This window comes from Venturia canescens, chromosome 10, assembly GCF_019457755.1.
Source record: "Venturia canescens isolate UGA chromosome 10, ASM1945775v1, whole genome shotgun sequence".
NCBI lineage: Eukaryota > Metazoa > Arthropoda > Insecta > Hymenoptera > Ichneumonidae > Venturia > Venturia canescens.
This window is the reverse complement of record NC_057430.1, coordinates 16,870,726-16,885,465: the sequence shown is the minus strand read 5'-3', so window position 1 is coordinate 16,885,465 and position 14,740 is coordinate 16,870,726. Positions and strand designations below refer to the sequence as shown.

General features: G+C 41.2%; 3 protein-coding genes across 7 annotated transcripts; 2 read left to right on the top strand and 1 right to left on the bottom strand.

Moving 5' to 3' along the window:
• The first annotated feature begins 329 nt into the window (after positions 1-329).
• Positions 330-6,055, top strand: LOC122416807 (uncharacterized). The gene is made up of 14 exons (XM_043429852.1): positions 330-335; positions 575-900; positions 1,106-1,557; positions 1,667-1,818; positions 1,901-2,199; positions 2,279-2,452; positions 2,789-3,126; positions 3,440-3,669; positions 3,744-4,025; positions 4,192-4,248; positions 4,394-4,625; positions 4,703-4,953; positions 5,132-5,674; positions 5,767-6,055. Exons 1-14 carry the CDS (start codon positions 330-332, stop codon positions 5,977-5,979), a joined length of 3,555 nt encoding a protein of 1,184 aa, XP_043285787.1. The 3' UTR covers positions 5,980-6,055.
• LOC122416839 (probable serine/threonine-protein kinase kinX) lies at positions 6,033-12,303 on the bottom strand. 5 transcript variants are annotated; one of them, XM_043429912.1, is made up of 7 exons: positions 11,963-12,303; positions 10,414-10,772; positions 8,515-10,254; positions 8,000-8,328; positions 7,079-7,867; positions 6,748-6,989; positions 6,033-6,580 (listed from the first exon to the last, which is right to left on the bottom strand). In XM_043429912.1, the coding sequence occupies exons 2-7, from the start codon at positions 10,754-10,756 to the stop codon at positions 6,433-6,435; spliced, it is 3,591 nt and encodes a 1,196-aa protein (XP_043285847.1). In that variant the 5' UTR covers positions 10,757-10,772; positions 11,963-12,303; the 3' UTR covers positions 6,033-6,432. The 5 variants fall into 5 exon arrangements, with proteins under 5 accessions (XP_043285847.1, XP_043285843.1, XP_043285845.1 ...); XM_043429908.1 differs by having other exon boundaries at positions 8,000-10,254; XM_043429910.1 differs by having other exon boundaries at positions 8,000-10,254; positions 10,414-10,769.
• Positions 11,631-14,180, top strand: Urm1 (Ubiquitin-related modifier 1). The gene is made up of 5 exons (XM_043429916.1): positions 11,631-11,829; positions 11,910-11,977; positions 12,058-12,139; positions 12,550-12,598; positions 13,994-14,180. The coding sequence occupies exons 1-5, from the start codon at positions 11,786-11,788 to the stop codon at positions 14,060-14,062; spliced, it is 312 nt and encodes a 103-aa protein (XP_043285851.1). The 5' UTR covers positions 11,631-11,785; the 3' UTR covers positions 14,063-14,180.
• Positions 14,181-14,740: the final 560 nt, after the last annotated feature.

Below are 14,740 nucleotides of genomic sequence, written 5' to 3'. Positions count from 1 at the left end.
CAAAAAATATTCCAACAGTTTCATGGAAAAACTTGGATTTTAGTGAAATAAATTAGTTCGAACAGTACCAAATTATAATTCCGCATGATTTTCGAACTTTTCGCTAAACGAAAAATAAAAGAATCTCGTTGAATTAATTTCGAACCTCTTCGTAAGGAAACGTCATTTAAAAAAAACTTTCCACGTTGGCAGCTATCAAATTGCCCGACGCAATTTGAAACTGTCGCGTCCTTTGGCTAAAAGAGATTCAGCAAAAATAACGAACAAGAACGCCTTTGTATCGGCCATCTCATTAAGCCTGAGGACGTTGCTGTTTCGAAGGTAAAATAATGAAGGTAAACTATGACTTGGTGTTGCGACACAAGCAATCATCAATCAATGTTTTTGATAAAAAGGACCAATTTCGAATATCGTCAACTAATGTTTGAACTGTCAATTAAAAATTCTTACAAAAACATTCGCATTATTTGTCAAAAAATTCACTTCGTGGGTGAATAAATCTCTGAATTTTTCGCCTAATTGAAAAAAAGTTTTCCTTCAATTTCGAGTGAATCGTTGAATTTGTCTCCTCCAGAAGCGGAGGCTGTACACACGAAATCAAAATTGTTCATCAATAAATTCACTGCGAGCTGGAATACACTCCGCTGCCTCAGATACGAATCCTCTGAGAAGCAAAAGTTCTCAAGACTTCAAGAGACGACGTTCCTGCCGTGTCAAACAATCCAGGAGGCCCAAGGAAGATAATCGCAGTCTCAAATTTACTGGTCTTAAAAAAAAAGATGCTTTTGGTTCCCTCGAGTCTCTGTTCGACGTTAAAAGACCGTTGCAAATACCCGACGCATCGCAACTTTCTCACCGCTTGACGACTGACGAAAACTCCAATTCTGAATCGGACGTAGAGTACGAAGAAATTTTTTTCCTTTCTCGCGATAAATTGTGGAGAACAACTTTTACAGAAATTTTGTTTTTAACCGTTTACTTAAATTTCAGTTTTTGTTTTTCATACCATTTGTGATTTTGACTATTTTATTTTTGTATTTTCAATAATTGATTTGAAATCATTTCTAAGATTTCAGAAAGAACATTTTTTGGATTTTCCTTTCAGTGTAAAAAATCCGAAGCCGTTCATCGTAAGTTTATACGAAAAAGCGGCAGTCGTCGAGCAGGAGCCGAATATTCTAGTAGAAACTTGGCGATCGAGCGAGCCCGTTCGAAAACCTAGAATTAGTGCGCTCGAGGAGCTCGAGCGCGATATAATCGACGAAAACTCGGACGAGGTTTCGAACGTCGACGAAAGTTCTGCCTCCGAGTCGGCCTCTAACGACGAAATGGCTGAGGAAGATCGCAAGAAATCTTCGGTTTCGGAGGCACCGGAACTTCGTAGCTCCGAAGCACCGGCTCAACAGAAGGAGGATAAACTTTCGGCTGAAGCAGCTCCGCTCCAGAATGAAACAAAACGCTCCACTTTTGGTAAAATCAAAAACGCAGTCGTCGACAAACTGAGAAATAAAAGCGATTCGTTGAAATCTCCACGTAATTCTTCGCAAGTTGGAGAAGGTCAGAAATACAATCGTCGAATCTGCATAAACTAGAACAAAATAATTAATTATTATTTATTATTACAGCACTTTTTTTTACACATTAATACCGTGGGCTCGAATTTCAGGAAAATTGGACGGTCAGCGAGATTCGGTGATGAGTTCAACTCCATTGACGGATAGCGAAGTGATCAAAGAAATGGCTGAGGCCGAAAAAAGATGCAAAATCGTGGCTCAGGAAATAAAAGCGACGAAGGATCAGATCAGCGAATTGAAACACGTCAGTAAATATTTTAGCGTGGGTGAAGCATTATGATGCTCGAAAGTTTAAATCAGCAAATTCGTTTTTCTCGTTTTTTTAGAAAGAAAATTTGACCGATGAGGACACAAAAATGATTCAGGAGAAGCAAGCTTCGCTTTTAAAAAAAATGCAAGAATTCGATGAGATAACGAAAAATATTCAACGAGTAGTTGGATTATCAGACCCGTCGAATCGCACTTTTGCAAAAATGTTCGACATGTTGCAAAATTCCCATACGAAATCATCGATACCGGAGGAAGGTGAGGCCGAGATTGAGAAGAAACCGGAAGAAAAATCGAAGAAAGTCTTGGATTCTGAGAAGTATTTCGCTTTGCCAGAACCAGAGTACCCGGAGGACGAGTTAGAAAACTATTCTTCCATTGTGTTTCCATCTATTATTGCGACTGAACAAAAAATAAAGGAAAAATCAACATTGCAGGCTCCCGAGAGCGATTATTTGCGGTTTCACCGAGGACAAAATTCCAAAAATTGTCATCCCGGACAGTCGTCCAAAGGGAGCGAGTTGTCTGCAGAATTTAACGGGGAAACTCAGCGAATCGTTGAACATGCAGGAAAAACTAGTTCAAGAAAATGCCAAACTCGAGGGTGGCAGGTAAAAACTTCAATAATCCCTTAAACAAAAAACACACTTTACATTGAAATAATCAAAATGAAAAAATGAAAAGTACAATGGCAAGAAGTTAGCCGCGGGCAGTCTAAAGCAAGATGCAAAAAAGTTTGAGAATCGTTTGTCACCTCGCTCATTTACAACGATGTTTCATTCGTTTCGCGAATTTTTCGCTCCGTCATTTTCCATTCCGACAAAGAACTTCGTTATTTTACCATTTTCTTTTGTATTTCAATCGATTTAAAGTAGAGCGACATATGTTTGCGTCCAAATGTCAAAGTTCTCAGTGGAATAAAATAGTTAAAAGCCATCATTGTCAAGGTACAAACTCGAGGAAGCTCTTCTCGAGAAGGACAACACGCTTGACAGTCTGGTGCGAAAAGTATGCAGTCTTCAGTCTGAGATGCGAATAGTTGTGAAGGAGAATACGGAACTCAATCGACAGCTCGCCAGCTTGAGCAACTCTCAACGATCCGGCGGCGCTCCCAGTGGTTGCTGCTCCGTAACTCCTGCCAATAATTCTCCACGATCGACCAATCGCCAGCAAAGCTCCTATTCGTACAGAAGCTCACCTCGCAGGGACGACGAATCCTGCTGCTGTAGACGGTGCCTCGAAGGTCAATCCGAGTTGGGGACTCGACAGACGAGCACTGTATGCGGTAATGAGAAAAGAAAATCATTGAACTTTAGACTCTTAAAATTTATTCTTTCAGCGTGGATTGGGTCGATGACGACTCGAAATTTTTAAGAATTAAATTCGTAGGTAACGCTAAACTTTTGAAGGTGTTAAAAAAAAAAGTTTTTTCATTAAAAGTATGAATTTGATCAGTCTTGGATTTTCTCGACACCGAAAATTTGTGTCGGTATTCATTTTTTTTTTAAATGATATTTACTGTTTGAAGCAATATTTTGATGATGTTTGGTGGGGAAAAATTGACACCTTGGAATCCCATGGATTTTTCGTATTCCCAGTGAATCCGGAAAGTTTCAACGCATACCAAAGATCGTGTCCAGCTTCGCCGAGGCTCTCGGGAGGAGGTTCGAAGGACGGTTATTATTATCCGGGTCCAGGGGCTGAGCAAAATTCTGTGATGTGTTGTCGAGCTCCAGCAGGTGGCAAAGTGCCCGGTACTGGCGGACGTTCCTGTCCAGCAGAGACTCAAAATCGGTCTGCGGACTGTGGCAACAGTACCAAACAACTTGTAAGTCATTTTCATCACGAATCGATCTCGAGGCTGTAAAGTAATTCGTAAAATAATGAGATTTTGCGACTCAGGCCCAACAATTGGGAAGCATGGAGTCCGAGATACGAAACATGCAAATGGAACTGGCGAACGTACATCGTGAGAGACAGCAGTTGGAGCAGCAGAGAAAATTGCTCAAATGCACTGGCCCTTGCGCTCCATGCTCGTGTTGTCCTCCAGGGAGTTTCCCAGTTTCGGGACCAGCTCATCAGCCCATGATGGTTCCTTGTCTGGCAGGTTCGTCCTTGCCATCGAATCAGCAAGGGCTTCCGGACGACGCGATGAGTTATCCTGGGTCCGTGCAGCAGCCGAAGGTATTCCAGGGGGGATTTTTGAAAGATTTTCTGAAAATAAAAATGGCCACTTTTTACTAATCAATCACATGTGAGTTTCTATAAAAATGAGCGAAAATAAATGTCTTACAAGAATCGAGGTAGACGGGAAAATCGACTTCTTCATTGATTTTCGAATCGCACGCAGATGACACAGCATCAAGATCCTACTTCGTGCTCCGGTGTCTGCACAATTGCCCCCATGGTATTTTTTCTGCCTCCAAATCTTTCGAACAAGGTGTCTGACTCTTTTCCTGATTTGATTTTTGAGAGAATCAGACACTTCGTTCAAAATCATTTCCAATCATACGTCGTCTCGTTACACTTTTTTTTACATTTATGAACGAAAGGGAGCGAGCACGTGTCCGCAGCAACAATTACGAGACCTACGGGAACAATATGCCAGACTTCAGGAAGACTACAAAAACAAACTAACCGAAGTTTCTTGCATGAGAACGGAAATGGACAAAATGAAGCAGGATGCACGCGAGGCTAAGGAAGAACGTGGTAGAGCCGAAAGTCGTCTTTCCGAAATTCAAGAACGAATGAAGATCGCTCAGACTGACAAATCACGATTTCATGGTCGGTACTAAAAATTTTACTCATTGTCAGAAGTTGAAGAAAATTTTGATAAACCAATCAATTCAAATGATGTTCAGGCAGTAGAGAACAAGCGGTGGAACAAGAGCAAGCACTTTTAGTGGCTAAACAGCGTTATCGTGAGGCTCAGGACGAGCTGGAGGAACTCAGATCATTGATACAGGATCAGGCCAATCAGCTGGAAGATTATCGTAACAAGTATCTCCAAGCACAGGAATTGGTTGAGGAACAACGAAGACAGTTGGAGCTTATGGAAATGGACAATGCTAGGATGAACGAAAATGTTAATTTGGAAATAGGCAGAGTCAAGGTAAAGGATTTTTTTTTGAAACTCTCATTGATGAGAAGTTTGAATAATTTTTTTTCGAAGTTGTCAAAAAATTTTTTTAACAAAATAATTCGAAGGGATTCATGAAATTTTTGGTATGACTGACAATGAAAATGTTTTATTTTGTTTTTTTTTGTTTTTTTTTTTTTTCATTTTGAAGAACCAATTTAAAGAAAAGCTTGCCGAGCTTGCTCCACTGCCAGACATATTGAAGCAGACACAAGCGAAGTTACAGGAAGTTCAACAAATGCGTTTAATAGCGGAAAGGAACTGCGAAGATCTATCGCGAGAATTGTTGACGTGCAAGGAAAAGTTGAACGCGTTGTCGACACAGTTTACGATGATGAAGAGTGAAAATTCAACGCTTCACGATGAGAAGGGTTTGGGTTCTGGCCGTTGCGACGAGCTGGAGAAGAAAGTCAGTGAATTAAAGAGCGAGAACGAACGCATGAAGAGTTCGATCGTCAGATTCGAAGAACAGGAATTCATGTGGGAACAGAGAGTCGAGGAGAAAACTCACGAAATCGTACAATTGACAGCGCTGCTCGAAGAAGTCAGAGAAGACTCGGCCAGGCAAGTTGCCCGAACGAAAGAACGATGCGAAACCGTGAGAAGAACGATGCAAGGACAAATTTCTGAAATGGAAAAACAGTTGGCCCAGTGCAGAGCCACTGCTCGTGCTGCTCAAAAAGACAGGGACGAAGTAAGATATTTTTTCATCGAGCAAACCAATTCCATTCAGCCTTTTACAAGAAAAATGTTCACTTCCATTTCGTAATTTTTTGCTTCTCGCAGATTCGTCAAAAAATGCAAGGTCAAATAAACAATTTGATGGAAGCTTTCGAGCAAGCACAGGGCCGAATCCGTTCGCTGCAGGGTCACGTAAATTATTTGAAGACGTCGTACAGCAACATATTCAATCCCAGTGGTCAGGGCGAACCTTCGATGGGTTATATGCAAGGTGATACAACGGGGCAAGGTTACGATTCCTGCGATTGCAATTATTGAAGAGAGAGGCCTAAAAGCGTAAGGGGATTGAAGCAAAAAACTAGACGATTCGCTTATATAACAAGACGTTTACTTTGTAGTAATCTTTTCATCTTTTTTATCATCGGCCGTTGTATTATCCACATATATTCAATAAATCGTCAATGAATTTTTGTTTTCCACGTCATTTGAATTTTAACGTTTTGAACGATGGTGGAAAATGGTAAAACTCTAAATAAAGTATTCGAGGCGCGATGAGTTTCGACAATGATGACGAACGCGTGAGATTATTTACAGATAAAGCAGGAATGGAATAGTATGAAAAAAATTATTAATATTGTGATATTCGTAACTTTGAGAAGTTCAGCGGCTTCCATTTCGGGCTTGAGCACTTTTGAACGTGATCGCAATTACGTTTTTTCGTTCTCTGTGCTCCGATCGTGAAGAGAGTTCAATTCTTCATGTTCAACTCGTTCAATCGGTCGAAGCTTTCAGCTGATTGAACTTCTCGAGCAGCGCGTGTGAATGCGTCAGCAGTTGCTCCATAGCAACGTGAAATATCTCCAGTTCATTCTCGATTTGAGTTCGGACCTCGGAAGGTCGACTGCAAGAACTGCAACATCTGGGGAAAATAACACGGTTGATTTGAAAAGAGAAGAAAAATCGTTCGCATATTCTCAAAAAGTCAACGCGACAACGAAAAAATTAAATATGAAAGTTTTCAGTTCATGTCAACTTCAAAGCGGAATTTCTTTTGGAAGAAAAATTTGTGAAAATTCTTAAATTCACCTTTCTTTTACGGTTTCGTTGGAAGGATTATGATTCTGGTGCGTTGATGACGCATTCTTGTGTTTGGAACACGATGGAACCACTGGCTCGCACGGCGTCACATAAACTTTCGGAATAGCATTTTGTACGCTGGCATTTGGAAGGTTGCTCGTGCTATTCGGATCTCGACAACCGCTACAACCACGTAACAAGTCCGTGAGAATTCCTCGCACTTTTTTCCCACTGAGCCTTCGTCTTTTTATCTGCAAGTGAAAAGTACAAAATTTACGCTGCATCCAATATTTGAACTGTAAAAAGAAATTGGTTTTTATGTGGAAAACGAGTTTTTCACCTCCGGCGTTTCACTGGGACTCTGATTAAAGAGTAGAGGACGATCGTCGTCATCGCAAGAGGGATGCGAGTGTGAACGACAGGGATGATCATCGCGACACTGTCGATTTGGGGGTGCGAGTCTTCTGCTGCAGGAAGGCAAGTCATCGGTGCAGGATGAGCAGCGTTTGTTCGTTCGATGTGAATCTTGTTCGTGGACTCGAGGGCCCGGGCTAGTGTGATTTCTGTGCTTTTCTTCGCCGGTGACATTCGTAGCGAAATGTTTGGCCATCAAGTTGTTGAAGGAACTGGTGTATTTTTCGTGATTAGCGAGAATATTCGACATTGTTTCGTACACGGTTGAATCGTCAAAGACTTCGTTGTCGGAACCGTCGTCGCAAACTCTCTCGTTAGTTTCAGGATTTTGGAGACAGCAACAGGAATGTTTTGCTGTAAAATTAGCGAGGTGTTCGTAGCTCGAGATTTTCGTTTGTTTTTGATGAGCTTCGCAGTGCTCGCAAGAACTCGTTCTAGAAAGATCGGCGAGCGAAGAATTTGCGCAGCGCGCAAAGTGACCGGGATACCCAGGATTGCTCATCGTTCTCGTCAAGTTCGTCGCTGCTGAACGGAAATATTTTCCTATTCCTGATCTACTGAATTTCGGAGAAATTCGAGGTTTTTTCATCGATGGGCACGTCAATGTATTCTGGTTGAAACATTTCATGTATGGCGTACTCTGATAAGTGTATGATCGGTTCGAAGAAAACACTGAACTGTTCTGAGCCTCCGCTTCCTCCGATTGGTGATTCAACTGAAAATTGTGTATTTGAAAATTCAGCGATAACGATTGATGCGAACGGGGATCGGACGAAATTCAAGAAGATAGTCATTGAAATGCTGCTCAAATTCAATGCTAGAACAAATACATAGAATATAATTTTACCTCTTTGCCCCAAATGTTGATAGTGTCATTAGTCTCGCTCATTCGAATTTCCACGTTGCCAAGTAAGAATGGTCCGCATTCGCGTACGTTACCACCTTTATCGATAGTTTCGGTGTTTACGGATGAATCTTTAGCTTGGATCAAGAAGCTTCGTTCCTTGACATCGGGTTCATCGTGATATACGTAGTATTTGACGTTTTGCAATGTGTCAGGAGATTCTTCGTTGACGTCGGGGTCGTCGCTTCTGCGTGGATTGTTCTCGTCCGGATGTTTGTTGGGTTGTTGAAGGTTCTTTTCGGCTCGTTGTTCGGTAGTGATGTGAGTTGGATCTGTGGCAGAATCCGAGTTGATTTTTCTCCTCGTATCGCCAGTGATATGGGGAATTTTGAATGTTTCCGAAAAGGGGCCTTCGAGCATATCGGAAGCTTTACGTTTTTTAGCGCGTGAAGTATGATTCTCTTCGTTGTTCGTCATAATGGAATTGATCTTTTGGCGAATGACGTTTGAAAACTGACCTTTTGGCTCGAGCTGAGTCTTTTCTGTCGTGAAATTCGGCGAAACTCCTGTTGGTTTCGTCCGGCCTTGAGTAATGTTAGCAAGAGTTTGTAAAATTCGAGAGCTGGTGATGAACGATTGTGACAAAGTGTGAGGAGGTTTTGTGTTCGTTTTCTCGGTGGTGGCAAGAGAATCGTCGGCGTCGAGAGCCGCTTCGATGTTCGGTGGGTCGATGGAAATCGCAGCGCTGTAATTGCTGTCGGACCACTGCTCGATCGAACTTTGCGCCGAAGTTGCTGTACTGGTTAACACTTTATTTGTAGAGGCGGTTTGTTTCACGAGATTTTCTGATACGTCCATCTTTTCTTCATAGATTTCTGTTTGAACGGACGCCACTTTTGTCTCGGCGGGGGTGTGCTCAGCTCGATATTGTTCAAATTTGTTTTCCATTTCTTGTAACTCGTGTCGCAGACTCGCATTTTCTGCTAAAACTTTTTGATACTCTTCCTTCGGCTGGTATTCCAAACGACACTGTTCCAGAGTTTGTTTCATTTCCTCGATTTCGAGCTTCAAATTCACGTTCTCGTCCAACATCTTCTGATAAACTTCGCTATCGACCTGAGCCACTTTTCTTCTTGAGGAATCGTCCAGAGTCAATTCACGCAAGTTCCAATTGTTGCGTGGCTGAGCAGCCTCCTTGGTAGGAATTTGACTCGATTTTTCATCTTCTTTTTTCGAAGTCGATGAAGTTTTTTGTATTTCCGGTTCTGCGATAACGGACCCGTAGCTTTTTTCTGTACAATCGAGGGCGTTTTTCTCTGGGACTTTCGGACGTGAAAGATTTTCGACGACACCTTCCGAATTTTCATTGCCGTTTGTGTACTCCTCGTAACTCAATGTGCGAAGATTCAAAATCGTAGCGATTTGCTGTTCGCCGTTAGCTTCGCTCAATTTTGAAGGCTCGATGACTTTATCGTTGTACTCCACGAGTCCATTGATTCTGAGCTTTTTGGATAAACTTTCAGTCGTCATGGTGAGATTTTCGGGAATCTGATTCGTTTCCATATCGTAAATATCCTTATCAATCTTGGTTTCGTTGATTTTATTAATTTCTCGGAATTCTTCATGTTCCTCAATCGTGGGATGTTCCGTGTAACGAGCATCGGCTGCGAAGTTGCGTTCCTCCGTTTTTATCTCGTGGATAGCATGTTCAGCATAACTCTTCATTCTTTTACTTTCTGGATTCAATATTGTGCCAGCAGCTCGTTGAACTTCTGCGTTATCAACACGCGAAATGGTTTCGCTGAAATTCTTTTGCGACGAATTTTCGCGATTTATCCGCTCTGCCGATCGCCTTCGTTGTTCCTTCATCTCCTGGATATATTGCTTCACTTTACTCGGGATGTGATCGTACATTATGGAACGTGGCATCTTCTTTCGCAAAGAAAGTGGATCTTCGGGAGGCTGCACAGGCTGCCGAATGAATTGTGATTCGTACGAACCCATCAAGTCTATGCTTCGTCGCTTTCCTACGAAACGCGACAAATTTCCACGGGAATTCGTTAAATCTTGTAATGATCTGCTGCGCTCCTTGTGATGCTTTTCCAAACCACTATCGTAACGCAAATTAAAATCATCAGAAGATCTCTCAAATTGTTCCGGTTCTATGTCCCCATCGCTCTCCTCTTCGTCGTTCATACACGAATCATCCTCTTCCTCTTCCTCGTCTACCTCCTCTTCCTCGTCTTCCATATCCATTTCTGGAAACGATATCACGTTTTTAATACTCAGGCAGCCTAACAATATTCTAAACCTTGTGTTTCTGAGAAATGGATAAGATTTATAGTTTTTCCAGAAGTCTACACAGTTTTGATGATTTGGAAACTGAATTGAATATGAAATATATGAAAAGCTCCTACCTTCTGAATCGTAATCCTCCATTGCATAGGGTCTTCGGTCACTTTCCTCACCAGAGGAAAGAACACAAACGCTTTCAGCACCTTGTTCGCTCTGATAAGGGCTCGAAGCTCTTTCTTCAGGATTGGTCGGAGCTTGCGATTGTTGAGGTACGTTTTGTTCCGCTCTGCTTTCATCAGGATTTGGGAGACTATTGAGACTGATGTACGAAGGCATTTCTTCTTCGTCTAGCATCGCCGGTTCTGTTTCGGTTTCACTGACATTTTTTGACGGACTTCCTTCGTCGTTTTTGATTGTATTTATGTTTGGATTTTCGTCCAAAGGACGTTCTCCCGCAGTCGACATTTCACCAGGAAATCTGCTGGATGAAAGAATTTATGATAAAACATGAAAAATAACACACAAGAAGCAAATTCGATTCGAAAAATCGTGTTTTGAGGTTTAAACAGAAATTCACAAGAACACCAATAATTGCAACTTTGACGCGGAAATCTTTGTCTGGCGGCCATAATGGCGCCCCCGGTTCGCTGAACCGCCGAAACGCGATGTCACAACCGGCTTTTTCGTTTCGCGACCGAAAACCCCGCACGAAAGTGTCTCGACGTTGTTACGAAAGGAATGCAGAAAAATAAACATAGAAGACAAAAGTACCTTAATGCACGAGTTCTTTCGTCGTTTGCACTTAATTGTAATTGTCCTTCCGCGTCAACCTCGCGGCTAAATTATGCCGAAGACCAAGTGTATCGAATGCGCGATGTTTTTGTTTTTTTTTTCCTTCGTAATTATCGAAATCACGTAATAGAGGACGATTACTACTCCGAAGCGATGAGGATTCAGGGGAGGGGAGAGGATTATTACGTTATCGAATGAAATGACAATTAAATAATTTTTTATTTAAAAATTATTGTGATAAAAGCTGCTCTAGAGTGATAGGGACAAGCGTGTTAAAGGAACGGTGGAATGGAATCGACGTCTTGTCGGAACTTGAATACGAGGACGCGCGATTTATAAAAATTTTTATGTTAATTAAAACGAAACTGAATCACTCGAAGAGCCGCCAAATCGTTTTACGTTAAATAAAGAACGAGAACGACAGTTTTTCGTAATTTAACTCTCTCGGTTCAGTGCCCGTTCATTCGGAGTCTGATTGTAAGTTACGAGACCGCGTGGTTCGGTGTAACGCGCAAAAGCGCGGCTAGCTAGGCGAGTCAGTCTCATATTGACACTTGTACGGAGCGATCGATATTTTTCTTTATATTCTGAGAAATCAAGTTTTGTTATTTTTTGTGTTTATTATTTTATTTTTCCTATTGACTTCCATTCCTGTTTAACTTAACAAACAATCCAAAAGAATTCATCAAATAGTTTTCAAAAATGTCATCCAATGACGAGAAACTTCCGGTGACGGTCGAATTCGGGTAAACAATTTATTGAGATCATTGGATAAATAACTCGGAGGTTTATCGGCGTTCTTTGTTTTTTTTTTTACCATTCACAGAGGCGGAGCTGAACTACTGTTCGGGAAGAAAAAAAAACACCAAGTTTCGTTACCTCTAAACCAAGAGTGTGAGTCTCGAATATTTGTAGTCTTTTCAAGTGACAATGAGGAAAAATTCACACTTGTTTTTTGAATTGTACCAATTCAGGGACATTGCAAAACCTTCTGTACTGGCTTCGTGATAACCTGCTGACCGAGCGCAAAGAACTATTTCTCCAAGGTGATACTGTGTAAGTTATGGAACAAGTTCTTGTCGATGATCATACAAAAGTTTCCAAGGAAATTCTATTTTTTATACGGTACACTTCGCGTTTTCGCAAATTCTTTTCTTGATATTATTAAAATTATAACCAATAAATGGTCGCGCGGGATACGACGTGGTTGTTACTGAAAAAATGGCGCTACTTGTGAATTGTGAATTGCTTCGCACGATCATATGATTTCCGCGAGATGTCGTGGTGATGAACTTTCAGTTTTCGACGCAGCGCGGCGCTGTACAGAACCCATTTCCCGCGTCCCGCATGACGCCGCGCGAGAAAAGTTTAGAGTTTAGAACAATAAACATTCGCAAATGAAGAGGATTCTTGAAGGTCGTTATCAAGATCAATCGTAAAAATATTGGTCCATTCTTTTCTTGCAGACGTGCTGGAATTCTCGTTTTGGTCAACGACACTGATTGGGAATTAGTGGTGAGTTTTTATATGCATTAATTATTGGAATTATTTACGTTCCAATGTTTTTCTCGGAAAAACTTTAAGCGTCATTCGCCATGTTGCACCTGATTCTGACGCATGACAAATGTGAGCTGTTCTCCCCCATTTTGCTAAGTTCCTTTATCGTGTAAAATGCTTGCGAAGATTTTTGTTGCTTTTGAGTGAGAAAGAGTGAGGGAGAAAGTTTAGAGAACGAAGGAGAAAAAAAAAGAAAATAAATGAGAAGCGCGCTTATTCGGTTGGAACGGGCCGCGAGGGTGCAAATGACCTCGGTTCGCCACTCCCACTCGCCGAAAAATTATCATTTTAAATTTGCAAATGTACATGCTCTCGCTCTTCTTGCCAACCCCTATTTAAGATATGCTCTCTCAGAGCTCCTTGTACACTTGTGTGTGCGCGCTCAACGTTGCAAAACGATGAGAATGGGAGGGAAAAAATGAGATTATAACTCCGGGAAACGCACTTTCGTAGCAAACATATACGAACGAAAGAAAGAGTGAAACCAGACTCGCGAAAAGATTATGGCTTTCTCCGTTATTATGATAATATTCACTTTTTGAGAAATACTTTCGTCTCTATAAGACGTTCCGTGTCAGTCGTGTTTTTTTTTGTCTCTGGCTCGATTTCCGTGATATTTCAGTGCAGTGTTAAGGAGTCATATATATCGATGATGAGAAATGTGCAGTCGATTCTTCTCGCAATTTTTCTTTACTCAAATTGTGAAAAAAATTAACTGAAAAAATGAATTATTGGCTTCGTCGCGTAACGGATACGATTCCGAGAGTCGTAAATTTTTTGAAGAAATATTTTTTACTACAATCAACGGAGTTTCAGTGCTTTCTCTCAAGGTCACGATAACCTTCATTATACGGAGAATCTAAAAACTCAATTTTACTTACATTTTCCATTTTTTTTTCTTTTCCAAATACAGTTCGAGTTTCAAGCGTATTTAAAAGCATCGAGTTCGATTGTTATGGAATTGCCTGTGCACGTCTGAGTTTTTTTCAGCTGAATTATAAAATCACTTATTTTCCCCTTATTTCCTTTCTCTCTCTCTCTCTCTCTCTCGCGCATTTTTCCCCCTCGATTTTATGTCTCCCCTCACAAGATCTGTTCTGCGAGCTCGTAAATCGTGAATTATAAAAACGGAGGCAAATGATGGGCTGATCAATAATTTTTTTTTTCTCATCACAGTTATGGAAAGCCATAGAATTTTTCGATAAATTGAACAGCACTCAAGACATTTTTTATCTCTCAAATACTGTTTTAGAAAAATTGCATCCAAATCGTTATTACTTGTCGATCCAAAAGCAACGATGTACCCAGTCAATTATGTCATGTCCCCACTCATTAAAAATATCGATTTTTCAGGGTCAAGGTGACTACAAGCTTTCTCCCCGAGACACCGTCACGTTTATCTCGACTCTCCACGGAGGATAGGAAGAGGGATTTTCCGAAAACAACATGGCACCGTTGGAAGTTCATTCAAGATCATATTTTTAAAGGAAATTCTGTTGTGACCAGCAAAAGTGTTGAATAAAAAAATCATCTTCGATTCCTCGGGCGTTTCGTCAGATTCGGAGCCCAGAAAAGTGCCTCCTCCCGTGCCGATCCCATGTCCGGACTCGCGTGAGCTCATCTTATCACTTTTTTAAATTTCTTTGACGCAGACCGATGTCCTGAAGTTTGGTAAATTTGGAGGGTTTTTGAGAGGCCGCATCTCGGTGAAAAATCTTCGTAGAACGGTCAAGCAATGAGCATTTAAAAATTTGATTTTTTTTTCGAAAACTCAACGCTCCAAATTTAACGAGCTTCGAACCGCTTCACCTTCAAAATGGAATGAAAATTTATTCGTTTTTTTATTACGGTATTGTTTCCGGATGAAGTAACGATCAAGTTGAAAGTCAGACGGTTGACAATTTGGCGAAATTCGAAAAATTTTATTACTCGCAGTCCATTGTTGCTTGAGCTTTAATCACAGTTGAAACGAAGCGAGAATGAGGGAGCAGCTTTTATCCATGTTCTCGCCTGAACTGCAATTTTTTTCGCCATTCCTCGACGCTCTTACTCTTTTGTTGGGGCTGCTAAAATTTGGAGGTGCGAGACCACTCGAGGGGC

What these genes read in the sequence shown, in the direction of transcription:
- LOC122416839 (XM_043429908.1), bottom strand. Translation starts at nt 10,756, where the DNA reads ATGTCGACTGCGGGAGAACGTCCTTTGGACGAAAATCCAAACATAAAT. An exon ending in GGAGGATTACGATTCAGAAG is followed by an intron (nt 10,255 to 10,413) that starts GTAGGAGCTTTT and finishes TATCGTTTCCAG; the next exon opens with AAATGGATATGGAAGACGAG. An exon ending in GTCCCAGTGAAACGCCGGAG is followed by an intron (nt 6,990 to 7,078) that starts GTGAAAAACTCG and finishes TTTCACTTGCAG; the next exon opens with ATAAAAAGACGAAGGCTCAG.
- LOC122416807 (XM_043429852.1), top strand. An exon ending in AATTCTGAATCGGACGTAGA is followed by an intron (nt 901 to 1,105) that starts GTACGAAGAAAT and finishes TTTTCCTTTCAG; the next exon opens with TGTAAAAAATCCGAAGCCGT. An exon ending in GCAACAGTACCAAACAACTT is followed by an intron (nt 3,670 to 3,743) that starts GTAAGTCATTTT and finishes TTTGCGACTCAG; the next exon opens with GCCCAACAATTGGGAAGCAT.
- Urm1 (XM_043429916.1), top strand. Translation starts at nt 11,786, where the DNA reads ATGTCATCCAATGACGAGAAACTTCCGGTGACGGTCGAATTCGG. An exon ending in CCGGTGACGGTCGAATTCGG is followed by an intron (nt 11,830 to 11,909) that starts GTAAACAATTTA and finishes TACCATTCACAG; the next exon opens with AGGCGGAGCTGAACTACTGT. An exon ending in GTTACCTCTAAACCAAGAGT is followed by an intron (nt 11,978 to 12,057) that starts GTGAGTCTCGAA and finishes GTACCAATTCAG; the next exon opens with GGACATTGCAAAACCTTCTG.